Source organism: Bombus pyrosoma, linkage group LG1 (assembly GCF_014825855.1).
Source record: "Bombus pyrosoma isolate SC7728 linkage group LG1, ASM1482585v1, whole genome shotgun sequence".
Taxonomy (NCBI): domain Eukaryota; kingdom Metazoa; phylum Arthropoda; class Insecta; order Hymenoptera; family Apidae; genus Bombus; species Bombus pyrosoma.
In genome coordinates this window covers 2,640,676-2,666,469 of record NC_057770.1, presented here as the reverse complement: position 1 = coordinate 2,666,469, position 25,794 = coordinate 2,640,676, and the positions used below count along the sequence as shown (strand labels likewise).

General features: G+C 38.7%; 4 protein-coding genes across 7 annotated transcripts; 2 read left to right on the top strand and 2 right to left on the bottom strand.

Moving 5' to 3' along the window:
* The first annotated feature begins 25 nt into the window (after positions 1 to 25).
* On the top strand, positions 26 to 2,694 carry LOC122571415 (CWF19-like protein 1). Its single transcript, XM_043735114.1, has 4 exons — positions 26 to 163; positions 419 to 541; positions 613 to 2,256; positions 2,348 to 2,694. Exons 3-4 carry the CDS (start codon positions 973 to 975, stop codon positions 2,645 to 2,647), a joined length of 1,584 nt encoding a protein of 527 aa, XP_043591049.1. The 5' UTR covers positions 26 to 163; positions 419 to 541; positions 613 to 972; the 3' UTR covers positions 2,648 to 2,694.
* On the bottom strand, positions 2,625 to 4,221 carry LOC122571420 (methylthioribulose-1-phosphate dehydratase). 2 transcript variants are annotated; one of them, XM_043735136.1, is made up of 6 exons: positions 4,082 to 4,221; positions 3,893 to 3,987; positions 3,551 to 3,819; positions 3,246 to 3,447; positions 3,053 to 3,162; positions 2,625 to 2,643 (listed from the first exon to the last, which is right to left on the bottom strand). In XM_043735136.1, exons 1-5 carry the CDS (start codon positions 4,109 to 4,111, stop codon positions 3,057 to 3,059), a joined length of 702 nt encoding a protein of 233 aa, XP_043591071.1. In that variant the 5' UTR covers positions 4,112 to 4,221; the 3' UTR covers positions 2,625 to 2,643; positions 3,053 to 3,056. The 2 variants fall into 2 exon arrangements, with proteins under 2 accessions (XP_043591071.1, XP_043591062.1); XM_043735127.1 differs by lacking the exon at positions 2,625 to 2,643 and having other exon boundaries at positions 3,003 to 3,162.
* On the top strand, positions 4,084 to 5,689 carry LOC122571428 (COMM domain-containing protein 10). 3 transcript variants are annotated; one of them, XM_043735157.1, is made up of 4 exons: positions 4,184 to 4,224; positions 4,486 to 4,624; positions 4,844 to 5,207; positions 5,301 to 5,634. In XM_043735157.1, the coding sequence occupies exons 2-4, from the start codon at positions 4,596 to 4,598 to the stop codon at positions 5,499 to 5,501; spliced, it is 594 nt and encodes a 197-aa protein (XP_043591092.1). In that variant the 5' UTR covers positions 4,184 to 4,224; positions 4,486 to 4,595; the 3' UTR covers positions 5,502 to 5,634. The 3 variants fall into 3 exon arrangements, 2 of the variants coding, with proteins under 2 accessions (XP_043591100.1, XP_043591092.1); XR_006318050.1 differs by lacking the exon at positions 4,184 to 4,224 and adding an exon at positions 5,673 to 5,689 and having other exon boundaries at positions 5,301 to 5,592; XM_043735165.1 differs by lacking the exon at positions 4,486 to 4,624 and having other exon boundaries at positions 4,084 to 4,224.
* LOC122571386 lies at positions 5,623 to 25,794 on the bottom strand. The gene is made up of 11 exons (XM_043735062.1): positions 25,259 to 25,794; positions 22,809 to 23,288; positions 12,713 to 13,012; positions 11,984 to 12,208; positions 11,523 to 11,831; positions 11,121 to 11,420; positions 10,657 to 10,962; positions 9,946 to 10,248; positions 6,378 to 6,522; positions 6,141 to 6,295; positions 5,623 to 6,057 (listed from the first exon to the last, which is right to left on the bottom strand). Exons 2-11 carry the CDS (start codon positions 22,876 to 22,878, stop codon positions 5,753 to 5,755), a joined length of 2,418 nt encoding a protein of 805 aa, XP_043590997.1. The 5' UTR covers positions 22,879 to 23,288; positions 25,259 to 25,794; the 3' UTR covers positions 5,623 to 5,752.

Sequence of the window (25,794 nt, the reverse complement as noted above, 5' to 3'; positions counted from 1 at the left end):
GAAGATGCAAGGTGGTCTATTCGTAACAAGTGCAGTCCTGAAAATACTGTGTTATCGCACGAAAATTCACAGCAATGTATGTACATACCTACCTAGTAACTGAATGTTGGAAACTTTCTCTTACTTCACTTAATCTTCGTGTTAGAACTTCGATCTTTCATAGGTAACTATCGTTTTGAGATATAGAATAAAAATCAATTTATATATACGCAGAAAATTTTTATGATTTTTATACTTTGTGTTCTTATGTACATGTAAGTGATGTATACGTTAAATAATAATCTAAAAAGACAATGTTGTAACGTAATTGTTTGTTTTTATATTTAATATTGTTTGGGAAATATCAACAAGTATCGCTGAATGACATTATATACATATCAACAATATTGTTTTACGATGTGGTTTGACATCAAATCAGTGTAAACAATGTAAGTGGATATATCGACTGTAGAAAAGTATGTACTTTGCGAAGAATGAACGATTTCTTTAATGTTCTTTACCATCTTTATCATTTCCATCACTACCGACTCTACCACCATAGGTAATTATTTATTAATATATAAATGTGGTAATTTAAATAGTTATGCTTTTCAGTATTTCTCTCAATTATAGGGAATATAAAAGGATCTCTATCTTTTTCCAAGTGGATAAAACACGATGTTTATTCGCACTTAGTCTGCTCTACTATTATATAGTATCAGAATATTATAATAGGGACTTTAATTTACGACATTGAACTAGTAATCTTATAGTAACAAATTGAGATGTTTGGTATGCAGTTATTTAATTATTTCCGTTAAAAACGCGGTAAAACATTAGTCGTGGGAAGTGTTAGTTTTATACAATTGAAAATATTGAAATAATAATAATAATAATATTAGAAAGCTATTTTGATTGTTAAATTCATGGATTTTTAATACAATTTCTGACTAATACTTATTGTGCATATATTTACTTACTGAAATTTAGGTTATGTTATTAAACATGACTGAAAAGCAAAAGGTATTAATGTGTGGAGATGTAGAAGGACATTTTAAATTTTTATTCAACAAAATTGATGCTATCAATAAGAAAAGCGGACCTTTCGACTTTTTGTTATGCGTGGGAAATTTTTTTGGCGAAGACAACACGGAGCTTGAAGACTATAAAAGTGGTGTGAAAAGTATACCAGTTCCAACTTATATTATCGGCGCTAACGAGGAAGTTGATATAAATAATTATCCAGACGTTGATGGCTGTGAAATTTGTCAAAATCTTACTTATCTTGGAAAACGTGGTTTATATACTGCTAGTTCTGGACTTAAAATAGCTTATATCAGCGGTACAGAAAATAGCTCGTTGGAAATAAAACCTACTTGCTTCAATGAAAATGATGTAATGTCAATTAAGCAAGCTTGTTTAAAAGGTCAACCTAGTTTTCGTGGAATTGATATATTAATGACTTCACCCTGGCCTGCTTATATTACAAATTTAGATCCTAATAAACCAAACTTGAAATATCAGGGTTCAAAATTAATTTCATGGTTGACTGCCCAAGTAAAACCAAGATATCATGTATCAGCGTTAGAAGGCATATATTATGAAAGACCCCCATATAGGAATCAAAGTCTGCAAGAAGGAAATACTGAAATTGCAACAAGATTTATAGCACTTGCTCCTGTAGTGAACAGTCAAAAAAAGAAATGGTTATATGCATTGAATCTGACTCCTGTTGACCGGACGCGTTTGTCTGAGTTAATTATGAAAACTACAGATGAAACAGATATTCCATATCCCAAATCAATGCTATTAAGTGAACCATCTCTACAAAAATCAGAACAACCAAAGCGTACACAATATTTTTACGATATGGAATCTCAAGTAACTACTAAAAGATCCAGATCTTATGGAGGTTTCAATAAAAAATTAAAACGAGAATTTGATCAGACAAAGTGCTGGTTTTGCTTATCCAGTCCTGAAGTTTCTAAGCATTTAGTAATATCAGTTGGGATAGAAGTATATGTTGCACTTGCTAGAGGTGGACTGGTTGAGAATCATCTCTTAATTCTACCAATAACACATCATCAAAGTCTTTCTATTCTACCAAAAGAAGTAAAAGATGAAATTGAACGATATAAAGATGCTATAACCAATTATTATGCTACTTTAGACAAAATACCTGTATTCTTTGAACGTAACTTCAAAACATCTCATTGCCAATTACAAGTTGTACCTATTCATAAAAATCAAGCAGCAGCTCTGAAAGAAGCATTTGAGGTAAGCACTTTGGTTATGATTGCTTAGATGTTGTAAAAATGTAGATATTATATGTTATGATTAGTAGATATTAATGATACTTTTGTTTTAGGAGATGGCACAATGTAATAATTTTAAAATATCAGAATTACCTCCACACACCGATTTACAGCAAATTGCACAACCAGGTGTTCTATATTTTTATGCAGAGTTGCCAGATAGACAAAAGTTATATTATAGGATAAAGAAAGACTTTCCACTCCAGTTTGGTAGGGAGGTATTAGCTTCAGACAGAATATTAGATCTTGATGATCGAGTTGATTGGAAAGATTGTCAATTGGGTCAAGAGGAAGAAATTGAGTTGGCAAAACGAATTAGAAGAGATTTCCAACCATTTGATTTGGATACCTAAAGATGTACAAAAGTTTAAGATATTAATACTATAATGGTTATATATATATATATATATACCTATATACATATTATATATATATTATATATACAATATACATATTATATATATATATATATTATATATACAATATACATATTATATATATATATTATATATATATAATATATATAATATATAATATAATATAATATAATATATTATATATATAATATATAGCATATATATATATATATATATTATACATATATACATATTATATATATACATATATATATATATATCTGTATATCATGGTCTCTGAAAAATATATAGAGATATTAATTTATTATCTTGTAAAAGTAATGAATAAAGATATTGTTATTACTATTAATATTAATTATTATATAATTGTTATTAATTTACAATTTTATTCCTTATTATTATGTACATGATCTTTTGGAACCGCAGCTGGATCTAATCCACTTAGTTTCATTTGTAGAGCTATGTCAAATAGGTAATCATAACATTCCGTCCTAAATAGAGAAAGACATATAATAGATGAAAATAAAAGATATATTTAATGCATTAGTAATATTAGTATTAAATTAATACACACATAGTTTTTGCTTGTTGCCAAGTATCTCCCCAAACATAAACACCATGTCTTCTTACTAATACAGCACAAGTTTCTGGATAGGCAATGATAGCTTTTTCCAATTCATCTTTCAAGTCCTCTTCAAACGGAGTATTTTCTATTATGGGTACCACTAATTCTTCGTCGTAACGATATGCTTTTCCCAATTTTTGATTCCTTATGCCTACATTATATAATATTGATATATTTTCATAAATAAATGAAAGAGTATATACATATACATTATAATTACAAATACATGTAATAATATAATTATCATTTTATACCCTTTATCATCTCAAGATGGGTAACACGAAATTCTTTTCCAGGCCAATGTAATGTCACCATTACAGCAAATTTTGAATGGGTATGAATTACGGCTCCAGCATTTCTCCTGATATATGCACACATAAATAATGGAGTGCATTGAGATTTCTTCAACTTTTTCTCTACTGGTGGCAGTTCTAAATCATTTCCACTAATATCTTGTACAAACATTTCATCCGGACAAATACGTTCTTTCTGAACACCGGATGGGGCAATATAAATTTTGTCTCTATAAATATAATTATTATTTTATATTAACATGTTAACTTTAATATATAATGTAAGAAGACAATATTATTTACTTGTGTTTAATAGATATTCCTCCACCAGTACCAGTTACCCATCCTAGATCATAAAATTGTTTACATAGTTCAGGAATTAAAATTCGTGGATGTACCTGTAAAATAATAAAAGTATTAAACCTATACATATTGAAGTTATAATATCTATCTGAATAATTACTTTTAAGAAATAATTATTTTAAGTAGTACCTTGTCGTATTCGGTATAATCTGAGGACATATTTAATTATTCTGAAAAATTTCGAACTACTGTGTTGTTTTCTACACGCTCATAATCTTATTTATCTATGTACTTTGATCCAGTGATCACGGTATGCGCACGTGCATTCATGTGTGAGTAATAAACTTTTGATAGACCTTAAATTATTTTTTTTTTTGGAAGAAAACAGGTCCGCGTAAGATTTAGTTTTCTTGACTGCAGTATATATCTGTGTAAATCGTATTCATAGTACAAATACGATATAGTGCAAATCTTAATTTATGTTAAAATTATCAAGTGCACAGTTTCAGTACTGATACACCCACCTAAATACATGTATAATTCGTGATACAAGAATGCAGCGCACAACTAACTGCTATTTTTGAAAATTTCAGCGCTGATTAACTAAATTAATGCTAAAAATGTAATGTCAAATCATGTTCATTGATTTCTTCAACTTTTTATTCTCAAGTTAGTCGCATAACCTATAAATGTGTCAAGTATCATGGCTTCATGGATCACAGTGACACCGCGGTAGTATTTAAATCTTTAATTCTTATTAAATTGGTTTATTGTAACTAATGCATTTTCTTAAAAAAAAAAAAGAAAAATCTAAAATTTGCTGTGAGTGTCGTTTATCAAGCATTTTTCTTTTTCTTGTTCGATAAACGACACTCACAGCAATTTTTAGATTCGTAGTATAGTGATCTCATATTTCAGTTGTTTCATCTAAATCGGCATTATTTGTTTTAGGCTCGAACGAGGTTTAAAAATAGCAAACCAGGTAGACAACAGTAAATTCCGCTTACTAATTAATCGTATTTGTCAGACGCTTCAGTCTGCTATTGATACAAAAATATTCAGTGAAGAAGAGGAGGAAAAACTATTGGTTTCCTTGGATTTGAATAAGGATGATCTAACTTGCCTTTTAGATGCGATAATATTGATTTACAAACAAGCTACTTGCAATATTGTAAAACCGCAATTGATGGAAAACACTTTGAAGGACACTTTTAAAACGGATGATGAGAAAATTCAAATATTTTTAAATGCATGGATTACATATAGTAAAGGAATAATCGATCATTTTAGACAGATGTCTATATTTCCTGTTCAGGTATGTCACGATGATAATGACCATCAGTATTATCTACATGGATGGATGTAAGAAATAAGAACATGCATTTTATACTAATTTATTCTGCTTTAGGTTAAAGACATTGATTGGTGTTTAAATATTCAAGCTGCATCTTCCTCTATTAAAAAAGACGTGCGGCCAATGTCATTATTGCAGTTGAATTTGACAGGAGAAGAGGAATCAAAATTAACTGTGGAATTTGATAAGAAAGAACTCATAGATCTGTATCATAATCTAGAGAAAATACAGTCACAATTGGATGCTTTTAAATAGTATTTAGTTACTACTACTACTACTACTTGTTACTACTACTACACACACACACATTATATATATATATACATACATAGTTATTGTAAAAAAGGTTTATATTATATAAAATATATTTTCTAACTTTTTACGTTTATTATTATATATTTATTTATTAATACATTTGTTTTACAGGCTAATTTTGATTTTACGATATACTTAGATTTGAGAAGAACAAATTTAACTCATTTTCGGAGATTTTCGTACTCTTTCGATTACTTCCTATATTTTCCAACATGCTCGTATAAATGTGGACTTCTATTTGGAAGAACGCTATCGATATTTGTTACATTTTGATTTGGCTCAGAAATTTGTGTATCTAATTTTGATGGATTTTCAGTATACCGTTCGTTGTTCACCTGCGAAACCCGTTTCTTCCCCGACGCAGCAACGGTTTCTAAAACCTTTGATGAGTTCCTTATAAATAAACGTGTTTTACAAACTACTAAAACAACCATAATAATCATTAGGAATAAAATCAGGGTCGTCAGAGCACCTACGATCCATCCCAACTTTTCATCTACAACAATGAATTGAAAACAAAATAATATCTATTTCTTTTTTTCAAAGTTTGATAGCATAATGGAATCTAATAATACTCACCGCCAAGACTATTTAATAGAACGAGTGTTGCGCTTCCTATCTCCTCGTCGGTGTCTGGGACAGTAAATTTGCACATCCAATTCCCTAAATCTGAATGATCGGGTTTGAATTCCAAGGTACATACGCCTGTACGATAATCCATCTGTACGTTGTGTCTAAAAGACACAAAGAAAAAAAGGGAGATAAAATTCAGAAAGTTCTCAGCTCGGACGATGTTGAATTAAGAAGAAAAGTTACCTTTTCGTTTCACTGATATTCTGAAAAATATGAGTTTTCGGCGCGTGGATCCAGTGGCATTGGACTTTCGATAGCACAGTTTCTACTTTGCACGAAAGAGTGGTCATTTGATGGGGCACAGCCCACAATGCCACAGTCACCGGTTCTAAAAATCATCAATCTTTTCTGTAATCAGTACTTTGTTTCATCGATTCGTTTCTAGCCCAATCACCGAAAGCGTTGATGTCTCTCCTTCGGTAGTGCAGATTCATCCAGGATCGAACATATATCAACGCGTGTGCATTAAGTGTTCACACCGTGCACAAGCAGATTTCACGTGACATATTTTTTGTTAGGGTACAATATGTGAAAAATGTGTCGATGTGTCGAAGATGTTCGTTGTGTAACGTGTGTTCACATATGGCAAAGAGTATGATACTTAAAATGATTCATTAATGGTACACAATTTATTATACATGTATACATATATTTTCAAAAATATCGTTCATCTGGATAGGACGTTTTAAGTTTATTTCGATGGTATATGTATAGCGTACATATGTTAGTATCAAAGGCGATGGGAATGAGAAAGACCGCAATGACGTTTTCGTATTATCATTTATTTAAAGAAATGGTTTACAATGCCGGAGAGACTGATACTCAAGCGCGCATGGAAACGTACGACGATCCACCGATCACATCCCGGTGTAGATTCCTGTATTGTTCACGTTGGGAACTTAACAGTAACTCAATGGCACACGAAGGTATTAATTAGCTTCGAACGAAAGCGTTCTACGTTTGATTATTGCACGCGATGTGTATCGTGTTCCCTATGAATATCCGGGACTCTTCGAACGACAACGTCGCAATTAGAATTCCTTCTTTAATATTGATATCGTTTGCTGATATTATTTTTGTGCCTTTAGTAATTACAGTGATTCAAACGTAATTATTATCCTTTCGTAGTGACGGCCGGTCGACCGACGGCAACGACAACGCTACATTATTCGAAACGAAGGTGAACATCTCAAACGGGACGCTTAACAGTAAGAATTGTCTACTTAGAGTTAATTTTAGCATGTAATTGAATATAATGAGTATGTATAAAGTGCGTATCGTAGTATTTCTAATAAAAAAAAAAAAAAAACCTGTTTGATCGTGGAGTTTTCGTAATGTCATCGGTACGTTGACTTCTCGTTTAGCAACACGTTGGCCACGGTTCAGCTAACTTGATTCGTTAACGGCCCCGTGACGAGTCTAATCTTTATTAGCACACTGGAGTCTCTTAAACGACCTACTTCGCTTAACAAATAAATATTCGTAGCCTTAAACATTAAAATTTCTACGCGTAGTCTTTTTAAATAGTTACTAGCTAATGCGTCTCAGATCTAACGTTACGCGTGAGAACGAACGAAGAGCACGAACGCTTTTTCCCTGGTTACTCTCTTACAGCAGGCCAATTTGTGCAATTGTTCTGCTGTTCGTCAAAACGTCTCGGATTAATTAGCATCGCTTTGAAAAAACTTTCGAATCCATCGTCTTATCAAGGAAGTAAAAGAAAAAAAAAAAAAAGAAGAAAATAAAAATGAAAAGAGAAGAGAACAGAAGAAACAATCTCGAATCGATGGATCGTAAGTCGGCAAACTTCATTGGCGAGGGTTTGTTCAAAGCACTTTCCCTGACTTTCGACAATAAATAATACGAGAAATGACAATAAACGTAGCCAGAATGCTCGCGAAAAGGCTTACACACACAATACGGTTTCGCGTACTTACTAACGCGGCTACTAACTATGCTAAATGCGAAATCATTTGAGCGTAGACCTGCCGTTGAGCATATAAATAAGAAAGGGTGAATGACATTGAGTGATAGATGTTATTTAACGAGTAAGGTGCGCTTCTTAAGCGTGCCATCGATGGGGATAAAAAGAAACATTACGCTTGAAATACAGTTTAGTGAGCACAGAGACATATTGCATGGTATGCTTGACAAATAAGATAGAGAATTTAATGGCGCGGATGAAATAATTGTTATTAATGGAACGATCTTGCTGGATATATTATTTACCGTTCCTTTTAACGATACATGTGTCCTATAAGAAAACCGGACAGCATTATTAATCGCTCATTAATTGCCAGGCTTTGATTAGCCCCGAGGCATAACGATCTAATAAATCCTCCTGAAGATTTATCAAGGAATTGCGAGGGAAACAATAATGGATGCGACCAAAACAACGATAAATTAGGACGATCTAATGCTAATCGATGCAAATGCGATATGTGCGATAACGGTACGCTGGATAACGAGCAAGGAATCTTATTGTCTGTTGCAGAACGTAACAATGGATTCCTTACAAGAATCGAGGAAAGAAAATGCTAAATCGAATATGATAATCTCATTTAAATAAAAATTGCAGACCGAAGAAACGGATATACTTTTTTCTTTTTTTATATGTCTACCTCTTTTACAATATATACGTGATTGATGACTAAATCATAAGCCATCGAGAGAAGTAGACATCATCTATGAGACTCGAAACATCGTACAGATTCCATCACCACCGCGATGCCTTCACCCACAACAGTCTTCGGAGAACTTAGACGCGATCAATTCCTCGTCTACGGTACTAAGATTGATGATCGATCATTATTTTCGTTCTTTCTACGAATTCCTTTAATCGTGCCCGCGCGGCTTTCAATTGTATATTCTAAGACTTTGCGATACATAGTACAATAGCGCGATCGATTTTTCTCGATGCTTTGAAAGCTAGTCACTGTGCTTTTTCCCTACGTGTTTTCCCAGTGACGATCTTCCAAACGATATCGATCAGAAATACTAATGTCCGTTACACGATACATCATGTATACATTGCAAAGGATGAGTCATTTAATTAGAATATCCGGAAAAACGACTCCTGAATGCCGGAAAAATAACGTCGAAGTGCCCTTCCTTAATCATATTCATTCTTTTCATATATCTACATATTTAAAAAAAAAAAAAACTGACTGTAAGAATAATACCAAGTTTAGCTTTGTGCAATCCTCGTCTAACGTAACGAAGCAAAATGAGATGAATAATATGCAAAGATGATCATCAGTATACGGTCACAACGATCGTTAATATCGTGGTTTCATAAGAGATGAATCTCGGCGATGATCGTCATTGATTTTCTCCCGAGAAAGGACGTCATCATTCTTTGTATAAACAACAAAGAACCGACCTTTCTTGGCGATATACATGCGACCTTTACGTCCGCTCGTTTACAGCCTCGAAAAGCAAATTACACGATTGCCGAGGTGAAAAGGTTCTCTCGACGCCATTACCCGGAAACTCGATTATTTCTCTACAACTTCTTCGTATTTCAAGTTCAAGTTGATGGACTCATCCGTAATTTGCTAATATATACACAATATACGTTGATGCTGTACACTCTTCAGGATCTATGGCCGATCCACGACCACGCCTCGAAGTTGTTGCGAATATCGCGAGGCGACCAGAGATCCATGGATCTATGATCGATTGCTCTTTGTACACCCTCACCCGTGAAAGGAAAGGAATGTCGCGAATCCGTCTCAAGATTCTATGATACCTGGTTCCAGAAGACTCAGCTTGGCCGGAGGTGCATCCGTGTAGTTCTGTTTGCCACGTACCCTGGCGCCACAGGTCCACAATCCTTCCTGTTCCGCGAGTGCGTGCGTCAGCCTGACGCTGCAGTCCCTGGCCTCGCTTCCGGCCGCCGGAAATTGCTTTACCACTACCGTGGTATTCGAGTTTACCGGGGTCAGGGACCATCGACACTGTTCCACGGCCGACGAAGTCACACAATGCAGGAAGACGCTCCCTCCGGCTGATATTTGGATGTCTTGAGAGAGCTCCGAGAACTTCACTTCGTCTGAAAATTAAATATCATTATGATACTTTGTCGTACGGACCCCATGACCTTTGGTAAAATTGAATACAAATCCGTGGAGATGCATTAGGCGCGGAAATAGTGATCGAGCTACGTAATATAAATATCGAGAATATGGTAATACGATGCAGAATATAACGCAATAAAAATGAAAAACGAGCGAACGATGGAAATGAAATGTCAGGTAATAATTAGATTGCCGATAGATCTCTGTGTATTTATGGGGAATTTGCATATAATATGCAAAGTATAGTACTCCTTATCTAAAGTATAAATTTGCATTAACATCTGCTGTTTAGTAGCAAGAAGGTTAAAACGATAGAAGGTGGAAGAAGTTATGGAAATGATGGAAGGTGGAAGCGAGAAGGACGTTGACGAAAATAAATATACCTTGCTCGAATACGGTGAGCTTGACGAACGGCGAGGTCAGCATCGTGTTGAGGGAACTGATCGACACCTGACAAGCCCACTGACCCTGTTTTTCGGCGTATACTCGTGGCAACGTGAGCGAACAGTCTCTACCAAGGTCGCCATTGCTTGGGTATTCCTGAGCGACGATTTCTGGCTCGTTTCCGTGAAGTGATTTCCAGGTCCACGTACACTTTTCCACGCGGCTGCTCGTTACGCATTTCAACGTGGCCTCCGTACCAATCGGCACGGAAGTGTCCGACGGCATTTCAACGAAGTTGACTTTGGCTGGAACATCGATCGAGATAAATTGATCGATTAAATCCACGTTTTGGCAGATAAACGTGCGAAGAAATCGTGCATTGCTTGTTAATATTCGCGTTCGTTAATTTCCTAACAATATTGGTCTGTGAAAAAATATATATTTTCGTTGATTATATTCACACCTGTAGGTAGGAGGCTAACAGTCGCAGGTGGCGCTTCGTGAAGAATTCCATGCGGTGACAGTCGAACGCCACACGTCCACAATCCTTCCTCCTCGTACAGAACGTTCTTGAATCTCACCGAACAATCGTGATCCGCGTCTTTGTTAGGATTGAATTTCTTAACTAACAAAGGTGCCTGACTCGAGTTGGATGCCCTCCAGGACCATTCGCATTGTACCACCGGCTTGTTCACCAGACATCTGAGGAGCACCGATTCACCAGGCGCTACTTGGATTCCTCTGGACAATTGTACGAATTCAACTGCGAAAGAAAATCAAAAAACAAAAATTTATCGTTCTGATATTGAAAGGAATTCTTTAAAGATATCGTTTCAAGAGGACAAAATGAATTCGAATCTGTTACCTTCCGAAATGAGAAATCGAATGGGGTTCGACTGCGTGAACGAAGAATTCGGGTCGATTCTGCCGCCGCACGTCCAGTATCCTTCTTGCTCAGGCAGCACGTTCTTGAATTTAATGCTACAATCGGTGCTGTCGTTGCCGAAAGCTGGAAATCGCTTCACCTCGAGGTTCCACGGCTGCGATTGGTTCAACTGCCTCCAGGACCATTGACATTCACGGACAGATGCTTTCATCTGGCACATTATTTGCGCCGAGGATCCTGCTGGTACTTCCACGACGTTATCGAGCTTCGCAAATACGATCAGAGGATCTGGACATTTATAAATATCAACATTCATCTTGTTCTTTCTTACTCTCTTCCTCTTTAATTATTTTCTAACGAATAAGTTTTCAGATTCAGGAAATATAACGTAATTGGACGTCGAATTAGAAGGATAAGAAGAGACAATCAACATTCCATACTCTGGTGCTCATTAACGATGCTCAGCTTAGCAGGTTCCGTGCTGGTGAAAGGATCATTCGTGGAAGTTCTCGCGGCGCAGCTCCAGTATCCGGTCTGCTCGTGCTTCGTACTTGAGAATCTTACGGAACAGTCGTTGCTATTGTTCCCGAAGGCAGGAAATTGTCGTACCGGCAGCGGATTGGTAGTCGGCGTGGTTGTCGTCTGAATCACCGAGACCGTGGTGGCTATAAATTATAAGAGAACTTCGATAAATACGCGGTACACGAGTGCCGTGGAAAATAACACAGCTTTATCGAAAGTTTGACTCACGGGTGTTCGTCATAATCGAAACAAATAAAAAATTGTATTATCGATCGTTTTATTCATAAAGACGAAATATACTTGGGATCGATCGAGCATAAATTTATTCTATGATACTTAAGAAGCTTCAACGCTAAACTTGAAGTACTCGCAACATCGTGATTAGAGTGCGGATTCTTATGCATTTATGCTAAATTTAAAGCTCGCAGAAATCCATAGAATCCGTATAATATATAAGAATATATAAAATATCCGAAGTGGAGCACCAATCGTAATTTGTAGTAGACGAAACGAATTATTGTATGGATTCCATTTCTCTGGTTTCCTTCATGAAAGTATGAAATTGCATAAAAATTCGCAAACGAATAAGAAAACTTCATGGATTTAATGGATTTGTCTTTTAATATGAAAATGTATCGGTAACTAACTGGTCGCTGGTGTCTCGCTGATATCCGGAAGTGGCAGGTGAACCGGTGGTAAAGGTTGCCAGGACCACTGGCACTCGGCCACAGGATTAGCGGTTCTGCATGCTAGAAGAACGGACGAGCCGAGTTCCGTTTCCGTGTGCTCCGGAACGTTCACGAATAGCACGGGGCTCGGTGGCGCCTTCGTTCCTGGCAAGATATCGTCCATCGAGTGACCCTGAATTTCAGGATCCATAGAAATCGGGCTGATCGTGGTAGCATTGATCGTTGTAGCGTCATTAGACTCTTCCGGCACAGGTACGCCTATCAACAGATCGTCACGATGGAATTCGAGATTAAAAATGAAATTTCGAATTTCACCAGACTTGTACAGTAACTTGGAGATGTTTAAAGTTTGTTCGGTAAGACAGTGGAAAAAGGAAAGTCACATATTAAAATGGCTCGTTTGAACATTGCCTCATAGGTTGCGTGTTCGAGAATTCCAGAAATATTTTAAATACCGCGACATGTATCGATAACGCGATCACGTTCCTTTAAATTACCAACTGGTCTGGCATTCGAAAATTTCTCGAAATATCATCCAGTGGAATAGTTGACTGAATAATATTATTAGCATCTAATTATTCATTTTAGATAGTGTTATCTTCAAGGTCTCAATAATTTCCGTTGTATTCTTTATATTATCTATAGAAACCGAGCCTATAGGTTTTTATCGTTTAAAGTCGACGAACTTTTTGTTTGATACTTGGTCGTTAAATTTTTTCTAGTTTTGAGAAACCAGAAAAATTGAACAGGCTCCGTGTTCCAATGAAGAGTCACATCGTGATCCAAAGGAACTCGGTTGAACATATGTATGTATATATATATATATATATATGTAGGACACATCGGGCAGGAAGCTACGACAGTCACGTAGACAATCGCCTTGCGTCGCGCGTCTGTCGCCATGTGCAAATAGAACCAGGGACGGATCGATAATAAAATATTTGTTAAAAGGGGGAACCACGAAGAATTAGCGTCGTAAAACTCGGCTCGATACACCGCGTCTAGAATACCAAATCAATCGTTCTGTAACACAGGTCCTACAATCTCATTGGCAATCAAATCGAATTTCGATAATTCCTTCTTTCCCATTTCTACCACTTTCTTTTCGATTTTCACTGGAAGTTTCACTTCCACGCATCAATCTTATCTTCCTAGTTATCACAGTATCGTTAGGATCTTCTAATTAACGAGCGAGCTCTCATTAAAAAGTTGCCTCGACAGCAGAATTGCACACGTAAAAACTTGATAGAACCATCTCGAAATAGCCCGTATCGTTAATTGTATCGAAAGTCGGCCGTTTTTGTTCGGCGAACGATCACGGTCAAATTTCTCTGAATGAAAGAGCCACCGTGTGCACCGTTCCACACTTTCTACGTGGCCACGGTATGTAATACGCGTCCGTGCCGAACTTGGTCCTTGGTATTGTCTCGTTACGTTCGCCATGTGGCGAAGCTCGTCCTCAAGACGAGCAAACCTGGTCGCTGACACTGGAAGGTCGTTTCCCACTTTACATTGACATACTCATGGCTGGTAACTGGTAATATAATTTCACTGCATTCAAGGTGTATAAACTTTGGAATTTATAGCAGACACGTAGAGCAGTCGCGTTGATTACATTGTTGATGACGACGATGGTTCCGATGCTTTACATACATACACGGTGTACACATTTTAATGGCTATTATTCTGCGCTCCTTAATCCAAAAGTTTTTGTCTATCGGTTCAAAATCGGAGAATTTTTATCATTTTCTTTCTTTCCTTCTTTTCTTTGTAGCATCGTTGTTTCTCTTCGTTCAATTAAAAATATTTCGCCATTATTCTGTAACAGCCTGCGCAATATAATTTTACACAGCAGGCAAAAGGATACGAAGACCTTCGAATATTTTTAACGTAATATCTTGAACGAAAAGAAGACGGTATCGTGCAGCCTATTTACATAGAGTTTATAAATAATTAACGAGAACTCAACAGAATCAGATTGCTTGAGAAATGTAGAAAATATTCTACGTATAGATATTGCTTAACGTTAATAGTAATATCTATTGCAGGAATATTAGAGCTGTAATTTGTAATTAGAGATATACGAGGAATGTTAGAAGGTAATAAACGGAATATCTGTGATTTTCGTTGGAAAACTTTCTCTCCAAATAACAGTGATTTTCATGGAATATGTTTATTAAGTCATCGCTTCCTCGTTTCTTTCAAGTATTTAGCACTATTTTATGCTTTTTAAATTATTATTCGAAACCGTGACGTGGCTAATCCGCATCCTTCGTCATTTGACTTCGCTGCAACGGACTGTGGGAATTGTTGCATAAGGTGGTATAGCGTGTGTAGGTGTTGCCATCTGATATAATCATATATAAAAAATCAACGATAATACTCCAGCATAGTTAAATCCAACATAGTTCGTTTCGAGAAACTTCGCCAATTACTTATTTAATTCGTTGAACGATTTTTTAAGTCTGTCGTTGGACAGAACAGAGAAATTTGATTACCGTGAATTGCTTTAGCAGGCATATTCGTCAAGGATATGATAAAACTGGATGAACTTTGAAAGGAAAGAGCGAAGAAGAAAAGAAAGAACGGACACGATCGTGCAGCATCTAAGTCACGCCGTATTCATTCAGCCAGTCCAAGGCCACCGTTTACTTTCTTCGTACTTTCTTACTTTCTTCATCGCGTCCTTGATATTCCGCCACGTAATTTTCGATCGTTGCCCGTCGCGAATCATCGAGGTCCCTTTAATTTTAAATACATTAACAACCGAAATATCCTCCACATCACCTACACTGTCGAATATGGTTACGTTTATTGGAAAACTCCAACAATTTTCACTTGCGTTCGGTATTTTATGTCGTAAGGAACATACGGAAGGTTGAATATTACAGTGACGCGAGCGAAGGTTTTAAGAAACTCAATTTAATCGAGCGTTTCAGTCACGTCGTACGAATATCATCTGGTTAGTTTCATATTTAATCAAGTTACAGCTTTAGACTTTACGACGAGAAGTTTTCGCGCCTCGAAGGAATATATAATGAATTTCTCGTAATAATGAACGCAAAGTACCGTTCTGTAACTTACATCGCCATGATTCTTAGCCAATTAAACGATGCTAATGAAATAACAGACTCGTAATAAAATAAGCAGAAAATTACGCGTTAAGATACATTAAATATAAATGGGTATGCTGATATTTATGGTCAGCAGTGAACGTAACGTTCCGTCGATTAATATCATTCGCCAATTTTACCATACGATATGACTGTTTTGTAGATCGATTAATGATTTAACGGCCGATTAGCCGCGGCTGATAACCTTGCCGATTAAAACATTTGGCATTTGGAGATTTCGTGCTGGCCCAGGTACGCGTCCCGGATGTATCTTCGCAGGTCTCGCCGTGACTAATTCCACAACAATGGAATCCCATCCCAAGATTATCGACCGTAAGACAAGGCCAGCCGTTTCTTGTGGCGAGGAGCGGCCGCGAGAGAAGCGAAGAACGGAGAAAAACGAGGATTCGACCAAGTCGAAGAGTATATCGTTCCGTAATTAAGACCGAGCCGATGGACGCGCAGCCACGGTCGTTAACCTTACATCGATGTCTCCGGGAGGACAATTAGAGACACCGGCCGATTTCTTTTCCCACGTAGACGACGTTGTGAAACTCAAAATACGTCCGTTGGGCGTTGCCTTTTTTCGAGATCCACATCGCCATAACCACAGAAATTTCGTACGTCGACTAAGATACTAAGAGCAGTGAAAAAATAAATGAGAGAACGAAGATGGTGTCGAATGGTTGGCGATTGGAAGACGAGTCAGGGAGATTGAATTTTGGAAAGTATTTTAGAAAATACTAGTTATATTTATGGTACACTGGTATGCCAGCAACGTTCTTCAAGAACGTATATTTTAAGAGAATGCAAAAGTTTGACTTGCTGGAATGTTTGGTTAGTATTTTTCGTCAATATGTACCTACTTACGAACGAGAAGAATGTATATTTGCACCGGGATTTCAAGAAACTATTCTTCGAGGAACGCGTGTAGATAATCGTTCGGTGTAATCCAAAATGTTCCCGGCAAACTTCCAAACGATTATCAACTTTTGCCGCGCATACTTTTCGAACGAACTACTTGTTTCTTAACTGTGAAATTGCCCTGTAATTACCCTCTGCGAAAATGAACATATGTATTCACGATCAATTTTTTTAACATTATTAACCTATATCTCATGCTTTCTGCTCGTATACCGATTTCTGTCACATCTAGGGCATGCAAATATTACACGATAGAACTTTGATTATCGTTATCGCAATCACGACGCACAACGAGTGGGTATCAACTGTTTCAAGATATTCTAAGATTAATATCTTAAAGATTAAAAGCTTTTAAACAATAATAACGTGACAATATTTTTCAGTTTCTACCGTTGCTCTTACAAGGAATCACAATTGAATCTTTCATTAGTCGAAGTTCCAATCACTGCGTTAATCGGTATCATTATAATCAAGATTCTATCGATCTCTGCCGAGTTTTTCTCGTTACTAATCGAAACCACTCGTGGTTCTATTTCTTCCCCGAAGTATCTTCTTTTTATAAATTATCAGAATCGAAGAATACGTGTTTGCGATTACAGAAGCGTAATTGACGCAAAACTGGCTAGTTGTCAGCGGAACCGAGTCATTTTGCTCTTTCAGAAAGCTCGCAACGTGTCTTATCAGCACGCGTAATTCAACGCACAAGATGAAACGACGTAGTTATACGCTATCACGGTCGTAAAGAGTGGGAAAAGAACGGCTCTAAACTATTCCTGTATTCCTTTCACGTTCCTTCTTTTAGCCAGCTAACGAGCAACAGTGACGTCAGTTTCATTTTCAAGAAACCTTTTCCATTCCCGATGACTTTGAACCGGGATGACGAGGAAGAAATACTGTTCGAGGAAACGATTGCCATAGTCGGGTTTCCCAGAAAGGTTTCGACCGCGTTCCCAAATCGATGACAACAGGATCGACGGAGAAAGCTTCTCGACAGTTGCCGTGATGAAGATCGCACGAAAGTTTGTTTCAAAGAAGCATGATTTTAAAGATAAACGAGGATGCTTCTGTTCGTTCGATGAATCTTCCCGAGTTTCCTCGTGTTCTAGAGCTGTACGTTAATGCGATGGGATCTCGATTAACCGCGGCTTAATCGACGCCGAGGCAGACCGGTTAAATCGAGACTCGCGGCTATCGAGTTACTTTAATCTATTTTATGTATGCCTCTTTTCACGTATCGTTCATGCATTGTATAGAGATTATACGTGAAGTTTTTCTGAAGAGTTCAAAGCTCTGTTGCTGCTTATATTAAATCTTCGTTATTTCCTTGTCCAAACGAGACGATTCGCGAACGAAGATAGATGATTTCTAAGCGAACAAGGAATTGATCGAAGTGGGTCAAGAAAATACGATAAATCTTCGTTGGCTGAAGTTACTTCTTATAGAGGTAAACTCATGTTTTCTGTAAATCGTTTCTTTTAATCGATTCTATCTATTGTTCGCATCTCGGGATGATGCCTCTTGAGAAATATTACAAAATCAGCACAGCCGGTGTATGTGTTCGATCGATCTTTCGAGCTATGTAACTCGAGATACGAGAACGATCGACGATCGTTTATTTCATTGCGATCGGAGCGTTGTCCTTGGCCAGGATTAACCCCGGAATTCATCGAACCTCGTTTCCGTTTCTTCATACGACGCAGTAGTTGGTCACCAGAAGAAAAATATTGGTCCCTTAATGAACTTCTTTGCTTCTGCTGTTTTAAGAAACGAAAGCGTGAAAGAAAGAAGAAAGAGTGGATAAAAATTTCGTTACCGATTAGTAACGCTGTTTTCGTGGCGCTCGAGGTTTTTATATCTTCCACGAAGCCACGTCTCACGGTAAGAAAGGGAAGGAAGAAGGAAAAGTATATAGAATTCTTTAAAGAGTCCAAGGAGCATCTTGCACGCTGCAAAAGTTATAGATTGAGAAGGTTCGATTGTTGTTCTTTTGACACCATCAGATGGTTATAAAGCGCGAAACAACGAGTTGCTGGATATTGCTGCGAGCCGCAGCTGCTGAGAATTATCACGGATTGTAGTCGTTGGGAAAATATAAAAAAATATAGAGACGGTATTCGTTGAGGCAATGTTACAGGCATTGACAAATCGAAAATACTAAGAAGAATTGAATATCTGAACGTTTGGAATTCACGATACAACTGGATTAATATTAATCACATTGTTCGACGTTTAAGAAAGCAACGCGTAAATCGTATTACGAGATCAGAGAAAATGAAGATCGTCGAATAGATGGAAATAGACGAGCGTTACGCAAAATCGGAGGAAAGAAGATAGTTAGACGGGAGCGAAACGAACGTGTCCATGGAACGCATAAAATTCAGTGGTGTGGATCGTAACGCAGGATCGTACGATAGTTCCCATGCAGGTTCCTACCCTTCCCCACGTGTTTGCATTCCAGAGCGATGTTTCACTAAATGCACGCATTGCATCGAGTTTAACCACCCTCCGCAGAAGAACCAGTTCTTTCGGCTCGTGAGCACGCCGCTCCCTGGCCATGCCGCGAATGCTTTACGAGAACGCGCGCACAGAAAAACGATCGGTAAAAAAATCACCACTGAAATTCCGGGATATCAAATTTGATTAATGTCTCGCGATCAATATTACGGGCGCAATAATTGACGATCGTTCGTACTCGCAAAAATGTTCCACCTTACTGTTACGCGTTACACGTTTTCGTTTTATATTTTCCATATTTTGAATATCCTTGATATTTTTGGTATTTTCCGCTTTCGTTATTTACATTCTCGATCATATTTATTTTCTTTTTCAAAGTTCGATACGCAGTCGATTTCATCGTTGCATCGAATACATTATCTTTAATTGTTAAGTCTTTTTACGTGACTCGATAATTATACGAAGAGTACATATTTCCGACGAGCAAGCTAACGAATTCCTTTTTCTTCGGATGATTCACGGTGCATGGTCCAAGATCGTCTCGAATTCTTCACGCTCGATCGCTTCGATTCGTATCGCTACCAGCAACGAACCGTAGTCGAGATGTAAACGTCTTCACGGTAACTTGGTAACTGTGTTATTGGAAATTTCAATCCCACTCACTTCGATTCCTTCTTACCTCATATGTAACGTTTCCCTGTAATTCTGTCATCGTTCTGTCGTAACGTTCTAGCCAACAATCTCTTATAAAACAATACACGATGAAAAGAAAGAATTCACGCGTTTGTACAAAAATAAACTGGTTGCATGCATTTGTATGCTAATCCCTCTCTCTCTCTTTCTTAATAAACATGTACGATCGACGTGAATGAATACCTCGCACAACAATTGTTCTACAAATTGATTCAAGTTCACATACTAGAGCGACTTCCATAAGTCAGGGAACAGGGTCAACTATGACGTACATTATACTGCCCGGAATAATTAGAAGATCCTCTATCCAAATTAAGTAACCAACGTTTAAGAACCACCTCGTACTACGCTGATAACCAAATAAAAAGCTTCGCAGAGCGTATATACTTCATTCAGATATTTCATTCACTTTTGCAATACCATTTGCAATCTCTTCTCAATACTAGCGTTCACTACAATACGCAAGATATCCCACGTAGACAAATGGAGTCGTAACTTCAAAGTAACAAAAGTTAGATAAAAGTTTAACGCTCGTGGGTGGTGTATGATCGTTTAATAATTTCAAAGTCATTTCTACTCTTTAAAAGTCAACTATACATATTTTTATACATTGATATTACTAGCGTTTTCTTTGTTCTCCGTACGAAAATACTAAGGTGCTTGTAGTTGAGAATGTTTAGTATAAAAGATGCGTTAGCTTTAATTTTGTCGCATTTAATTTATGAAAGATAAGCAAAAGGAACGTATGTGTGTTTCGCGTTCTTATAGTTCATTTGGTTGGGGACATTTTGCAGAATTCAATAGCGCGGTTCAGACTTTTTCAGACTGGAATTCTTTGAAAAATGGAAAATCGTCTCGCGTGGACATAGTCGATTACAATTACTTTCCTAATCCCGCTGAAATCATCCAATGCAGCTCGCAACAGCCGCGAGAGCGGACGATTCCCAGCGATGCGCGATGCGATGATCAGCGTCTCGCTCTGATTACGCGGGTAAGTGAGCGCGCTCGTTCGAGATCGCGGTGATTTCGCCTGGGTTTCGCGACAGGCGAAAATCGTTCGACGCTTGTTATTCCAATGAGACACGCGACGCGCTCTACGAAAGTGAATCGAACCTGTTAACACAGATTTTCGCGTGGCTCGGACAGCTGCGTGGCGCACGTGCCTTGTTTTTAATGAAACGGAATCGTCGCGAGCGCCACGAATGTGGAAAGAGAAACGGGCATCCCGAAACGCGGCAACGGAGAATCACCTTGAGAGCTGGTTTCACTGCCAAGGTGGCAGTGCTCGAGAAACGGTTTCCACGCAGTTTTGGTCAGTTCTTTCTTTCTTTCTGGGATATCGAATGCGAGAATTGTGGTCGATGTTTTGTTCGGTCGAGGGATTTCGGGTAATTTAGGCTGCGTGTCAGAATGAATGCATTTGCAAGTGAGATGGTCTGTGGCGTAGAAAATATTTCCTTTCAGATCTTATTGTTAGTCATTGTTCGGTATAGAATAGGACTCTGGTTTGTTCGAGCTTCGTTCGTTGGAATAAAATTCGTTTCTCGAGTAAATGAACTGATGCCAATTGAATCCACTTGCCTAAACCTGACCTCTGTTATATGAATTTCCTCGAACTTCGTATAATCAATTATATCATAGGGCTGTTTGAACGAGAAATCTCAGATAGTGGAGAGAATCAATGAATTCCAGGACGAGGTATTAGCGCGAGCTTATCGTTTCTGCGACTTGAAATGTATGCATTCGAGTTTCTACTCTAGTTAGTTCAGTCATTTGACCCTAAGTCACTTGAATTCAAGTAATATGACTACTTTACGCGAGCTTTCAAATACCGTGAAAGTGGATCGCATGAAAACGTTACGATGCTGCCAGAAGATTCTTAATGATTCAAATGTGTTAGCTACGATTCCAATCGAAAATAGAGAGACAAGTTGGAATAAAAGTATATGTGAATCGAATAAAATTCGACAGTTGGATCGATAATAAAATATTACGTGTCACTGACAGTAAATGTTTATGCCCTCGCGTTGATCATTTCGAATGCAACCTCTGTGATGGCACTTAAAGGTTACGAGGCCCTTGTCAAGGTTGTGGCCTTTAAAGTCGTAAAAAATAATGGCACCTAGCATATTAATTCGTTTATGTTGGCCAATCGATGTTATTACGCTATCCGTAATATCGATTCACGATAAATTCTTATTGTCACGCGACAGATCGTAATTCATTGTAACTAGATTGTTAATTCGCAGACATCGATAATTTACAGACTTTCTCGGTAGAAAATTGACGTGCAAATTTGTATTCGCCGGTAAGTCAGCCAACGATGAATACGCACGAAACTATTTAATCTTATACAAACATTTGCGTCACGCGATCTGTTTTTAAAACTATCATTACGCCGAAGTAAAACGCGCATTATTTATATATAGACAAAACGATCGCTAATAAGACGAAGTTTCAGCAACAAAGTTTATTTATTCGATTTATCTTGGTAGAATAAATAATAACGCGTATAATTTATTGAAATTTCTCTAAAATCCAATCCCTTGAATTGAAATATCAACAAATTAATTTATTCCTCTCTCCTCTCAGAAACGAACGATCTACGTTATATCCCGATTACGATAACTTTAACGTTAAGTCGCATTGTCGACGATATCCTGTAAAATAAATTTTATCCAAATTTCCGCATTTTTTTGCAACACATATCGCGTCGAATAAAATGGAAGACGTTGACTCACCGCGTCTGCCAGTCTCAACGTTTACGAAAGTAGAAACGTCGAACCACGTCTCTCGTCAAGAATTTGTTAACAACGATTCGCGATGACAATAGGAACATAAATAGAAAGAGAATCCTGATCAGTACTCACCATTGCACGTAATGATCAAGCACAGCAGGACCAGCCAGATCGTCATTTTGGAGAACACGGAGGACGTCATCTCCGGCACCGCATTTATCACCGTGCGTCCTTGAAGGAGGATCGAAGCCCCGTGTTTCGCAGGAGCGATCGAGCGCGTCGTTATACACGTGTACTGTCGTCGAAGAGTATGGTCGCGTGCGATTTGTACCTGCACGACGATGACGCATGTAAAACCCCCTCCGTGTCACCGCTTTACGAGCGTGTAAACCGCTCTTCCGACGTAACAACGTCTTCGACTTCGCTACCCTACGCTTTTATCTTCTGCTCGATAAATTGTTCCTCCACCTTCCTCCCAATCGAACGAGATCTCGAGTTCTCGTAATTTGATTTCTTGCCGCTCTTCGACACTGACCGCCTAGATTTTCACGATTCGGCGATCTGCCACTAGAAGCCTTGCTTTCGTTCCCTCCTTAATCCTGTTGTCCTTCTCTAGATCGAAGAACGAAGGATTCTATTAACGTTGGAAAAATCGAAGCTCGAAGAACTAAGGATCGACGTAGGAAAGGATGGAAGTTCGAAGGAGGAAGGACTGTAACATTGGAAAAGATGGAAGAACGAAGGATTCCACCGATACTGGTGAAGATTCAAGATCGAAGGATTCCATCGACGTTGGAAAAGGGGATTGCTGATAGGAACGTGGTCCAGGAAGAATCGATAGGATGGCCGTTTGTACTCGTGAAAAGTACTTGACCTTGGTGGATCGCATGGAAGGAAACGGTGCCGAGAGCACTGGAGAAACCGGTGTAACTCGAGGTAGCTAGGAAATTTTTGTCGGGCTAACTGGCCGCTGAGATTGGCTCGTTAATTTATGACGTAGTTCCGTTATTGCAACGTGACGTTGATTCGTACGCAGAAGCCTCCAGCTGACCCCGAGATAACCGTGATTTATTGTTCCTACCGATTCGTGAATGGAAACGAACGTGACGTCGATACGACCATCTTTTACGCGGATCGTAAATCGTCCAGTCGAACTGTCGACCGCGCGACACGTTTCCCGAAACGCGCTGTGGCACTTTAACCAGTCTCTTTTTCCTTTTCTTTCCCCCTTTCGAAACGTATCAGTAAAATAATAGGAAATTAAACGTCGCAGCAATAATTTAAAATCGTGTCGTTATTGGTTGGATACGTTTTTAGAGTTTTCTCTTTCGAGGAATTATCTTGTGGTTACAGTTGGAAGAGCGTTTCTATAAATAACGTACGTGCAATATCGATTATTATTAGTGAAAATAATAACACAGGAGATAATTGGCACCGATCGGTTGAACTCTACCACGTGGATGATTTATGAGTGCAGAATGGTTTCAGAAGCGTCGAAAAATTGCGTTGCAATGTGCGATATATCGTAGAAAAGCCGAGCGTGTTTAAAAAACTAGAACGACTGGAACGCTGCTCGCGGCGATCGTTTTAGATATCCAGCAACGTTGACTCATGTCTTAGACGAGGCAGGAATAAAAAACAACGTCTGAGCGTCGATCAATGAACGTCTACGATCGACGATCTATGCCAGGTCGAGAACGAGGTGAACGAACAGAGCGTTTCAAACTATTTATATCATAACCGTGTCGCGAAACCGAGAAAAATGGGTTCGACGAAAAAGAGCGTTACTTTTCCTTGGAAAATCGAACGGCGATGATTCACGATCATTGTAAACGATGTTGAAATTTATAAATTAATCATACGCACGTCACTAGAAAGAAAAATCGTCGTAGTTGAAAAGAGATGGCGAGTTGCACGCGGCTTAGTGCCTCGACCGATTACGCTTCCAATATGTCAAAGTTACTCGAGCATGAAGTAACGCCGCGTCGTCGAGCATGTGTCGCGGCAATTACCATATAATGGGGCGCAGGGAATCGCGAAATAATCGGCCCCCGCTGAAAATAACGATTTAAGAAAGCGGCCAGGCCAGCCTAGCGATCGAGCGAGCGAACGAGCGAGCGCACCCGTATTTCCTTGAACTTTCCGCGAACGCGAGTAACGGAATCGGTCGGGTGATTCACCGAGCCTACGAAAATATCGAAACTCCGCCCGCAGCGAAACAACGAAAATTACGAGACGGCGGAACGAATTTGTCGCGATTTGCCGCGGGCCGCTTGTTGGCGCGCTCCTGATCACGCATCGTGTTCAGGAGCATCCTACGCAAATAGAAAGGCAAAAAGTCGGCGAATATTTCGAAAGTCAGACGAAAGAGCGTGTTCGTGTCGCGAATATATCGCTTTCCCTCCGAATTGTTCGGATTTCACACGAAAGAATCACGCGAGATACACGCACTCTCTGATCGATCTCGATCGAGACCTTCCGTCTGTTTTGTCACTACGTTTCTCCCTTGCTCTCGTTCGAGGTTCACCAGTAGCGCGCCACCAATCCTTCTCGTACACCAAATTCACACGGGATCTACTCACTGTCACTCGATGGATACCCCTTCTTCCGAGAGAGTACCCTCACTGTGCCCGAATCACTCGTCCAAGAGTCCTCGACGTGGACGCACGGGTGAAACGCGTGTGGGGACCGGTCGATCGGTTCGCTCCAGACCTTCCCAATTCCGATCGCGCCACAGACAGTCTATATAGTCGCGTGCGTTTGTGTGCGTGCGGATAAGAGAAAGAAGGAGAAAGAGAAATAGAATTCCGATCGTTCTCGTCCAGTCTGCTTCGTGGCACCTGTGTGACTCACTATCCCGCGAAACGCTCGTACGTATTATCCTTGGCGCGAGTCGCGATGTGGAAAACGGCCGATCGTCGGTATCACCGAGTGTATCGAACAACCAAAGAGATTATGTACAGAGGGAAACGCCGGGAATCCCCTGCGACTGTATACGGTCGCGTGCTCAACGGTGAGCGCCGTGAGCCGACTGCAACAACTGCAGACGCTAGGACGGATGATGGTCGCCGGTCGGCGTCGTTGTCGTTGTCGTTGTCGGGTATATCGGTGTCGAGCC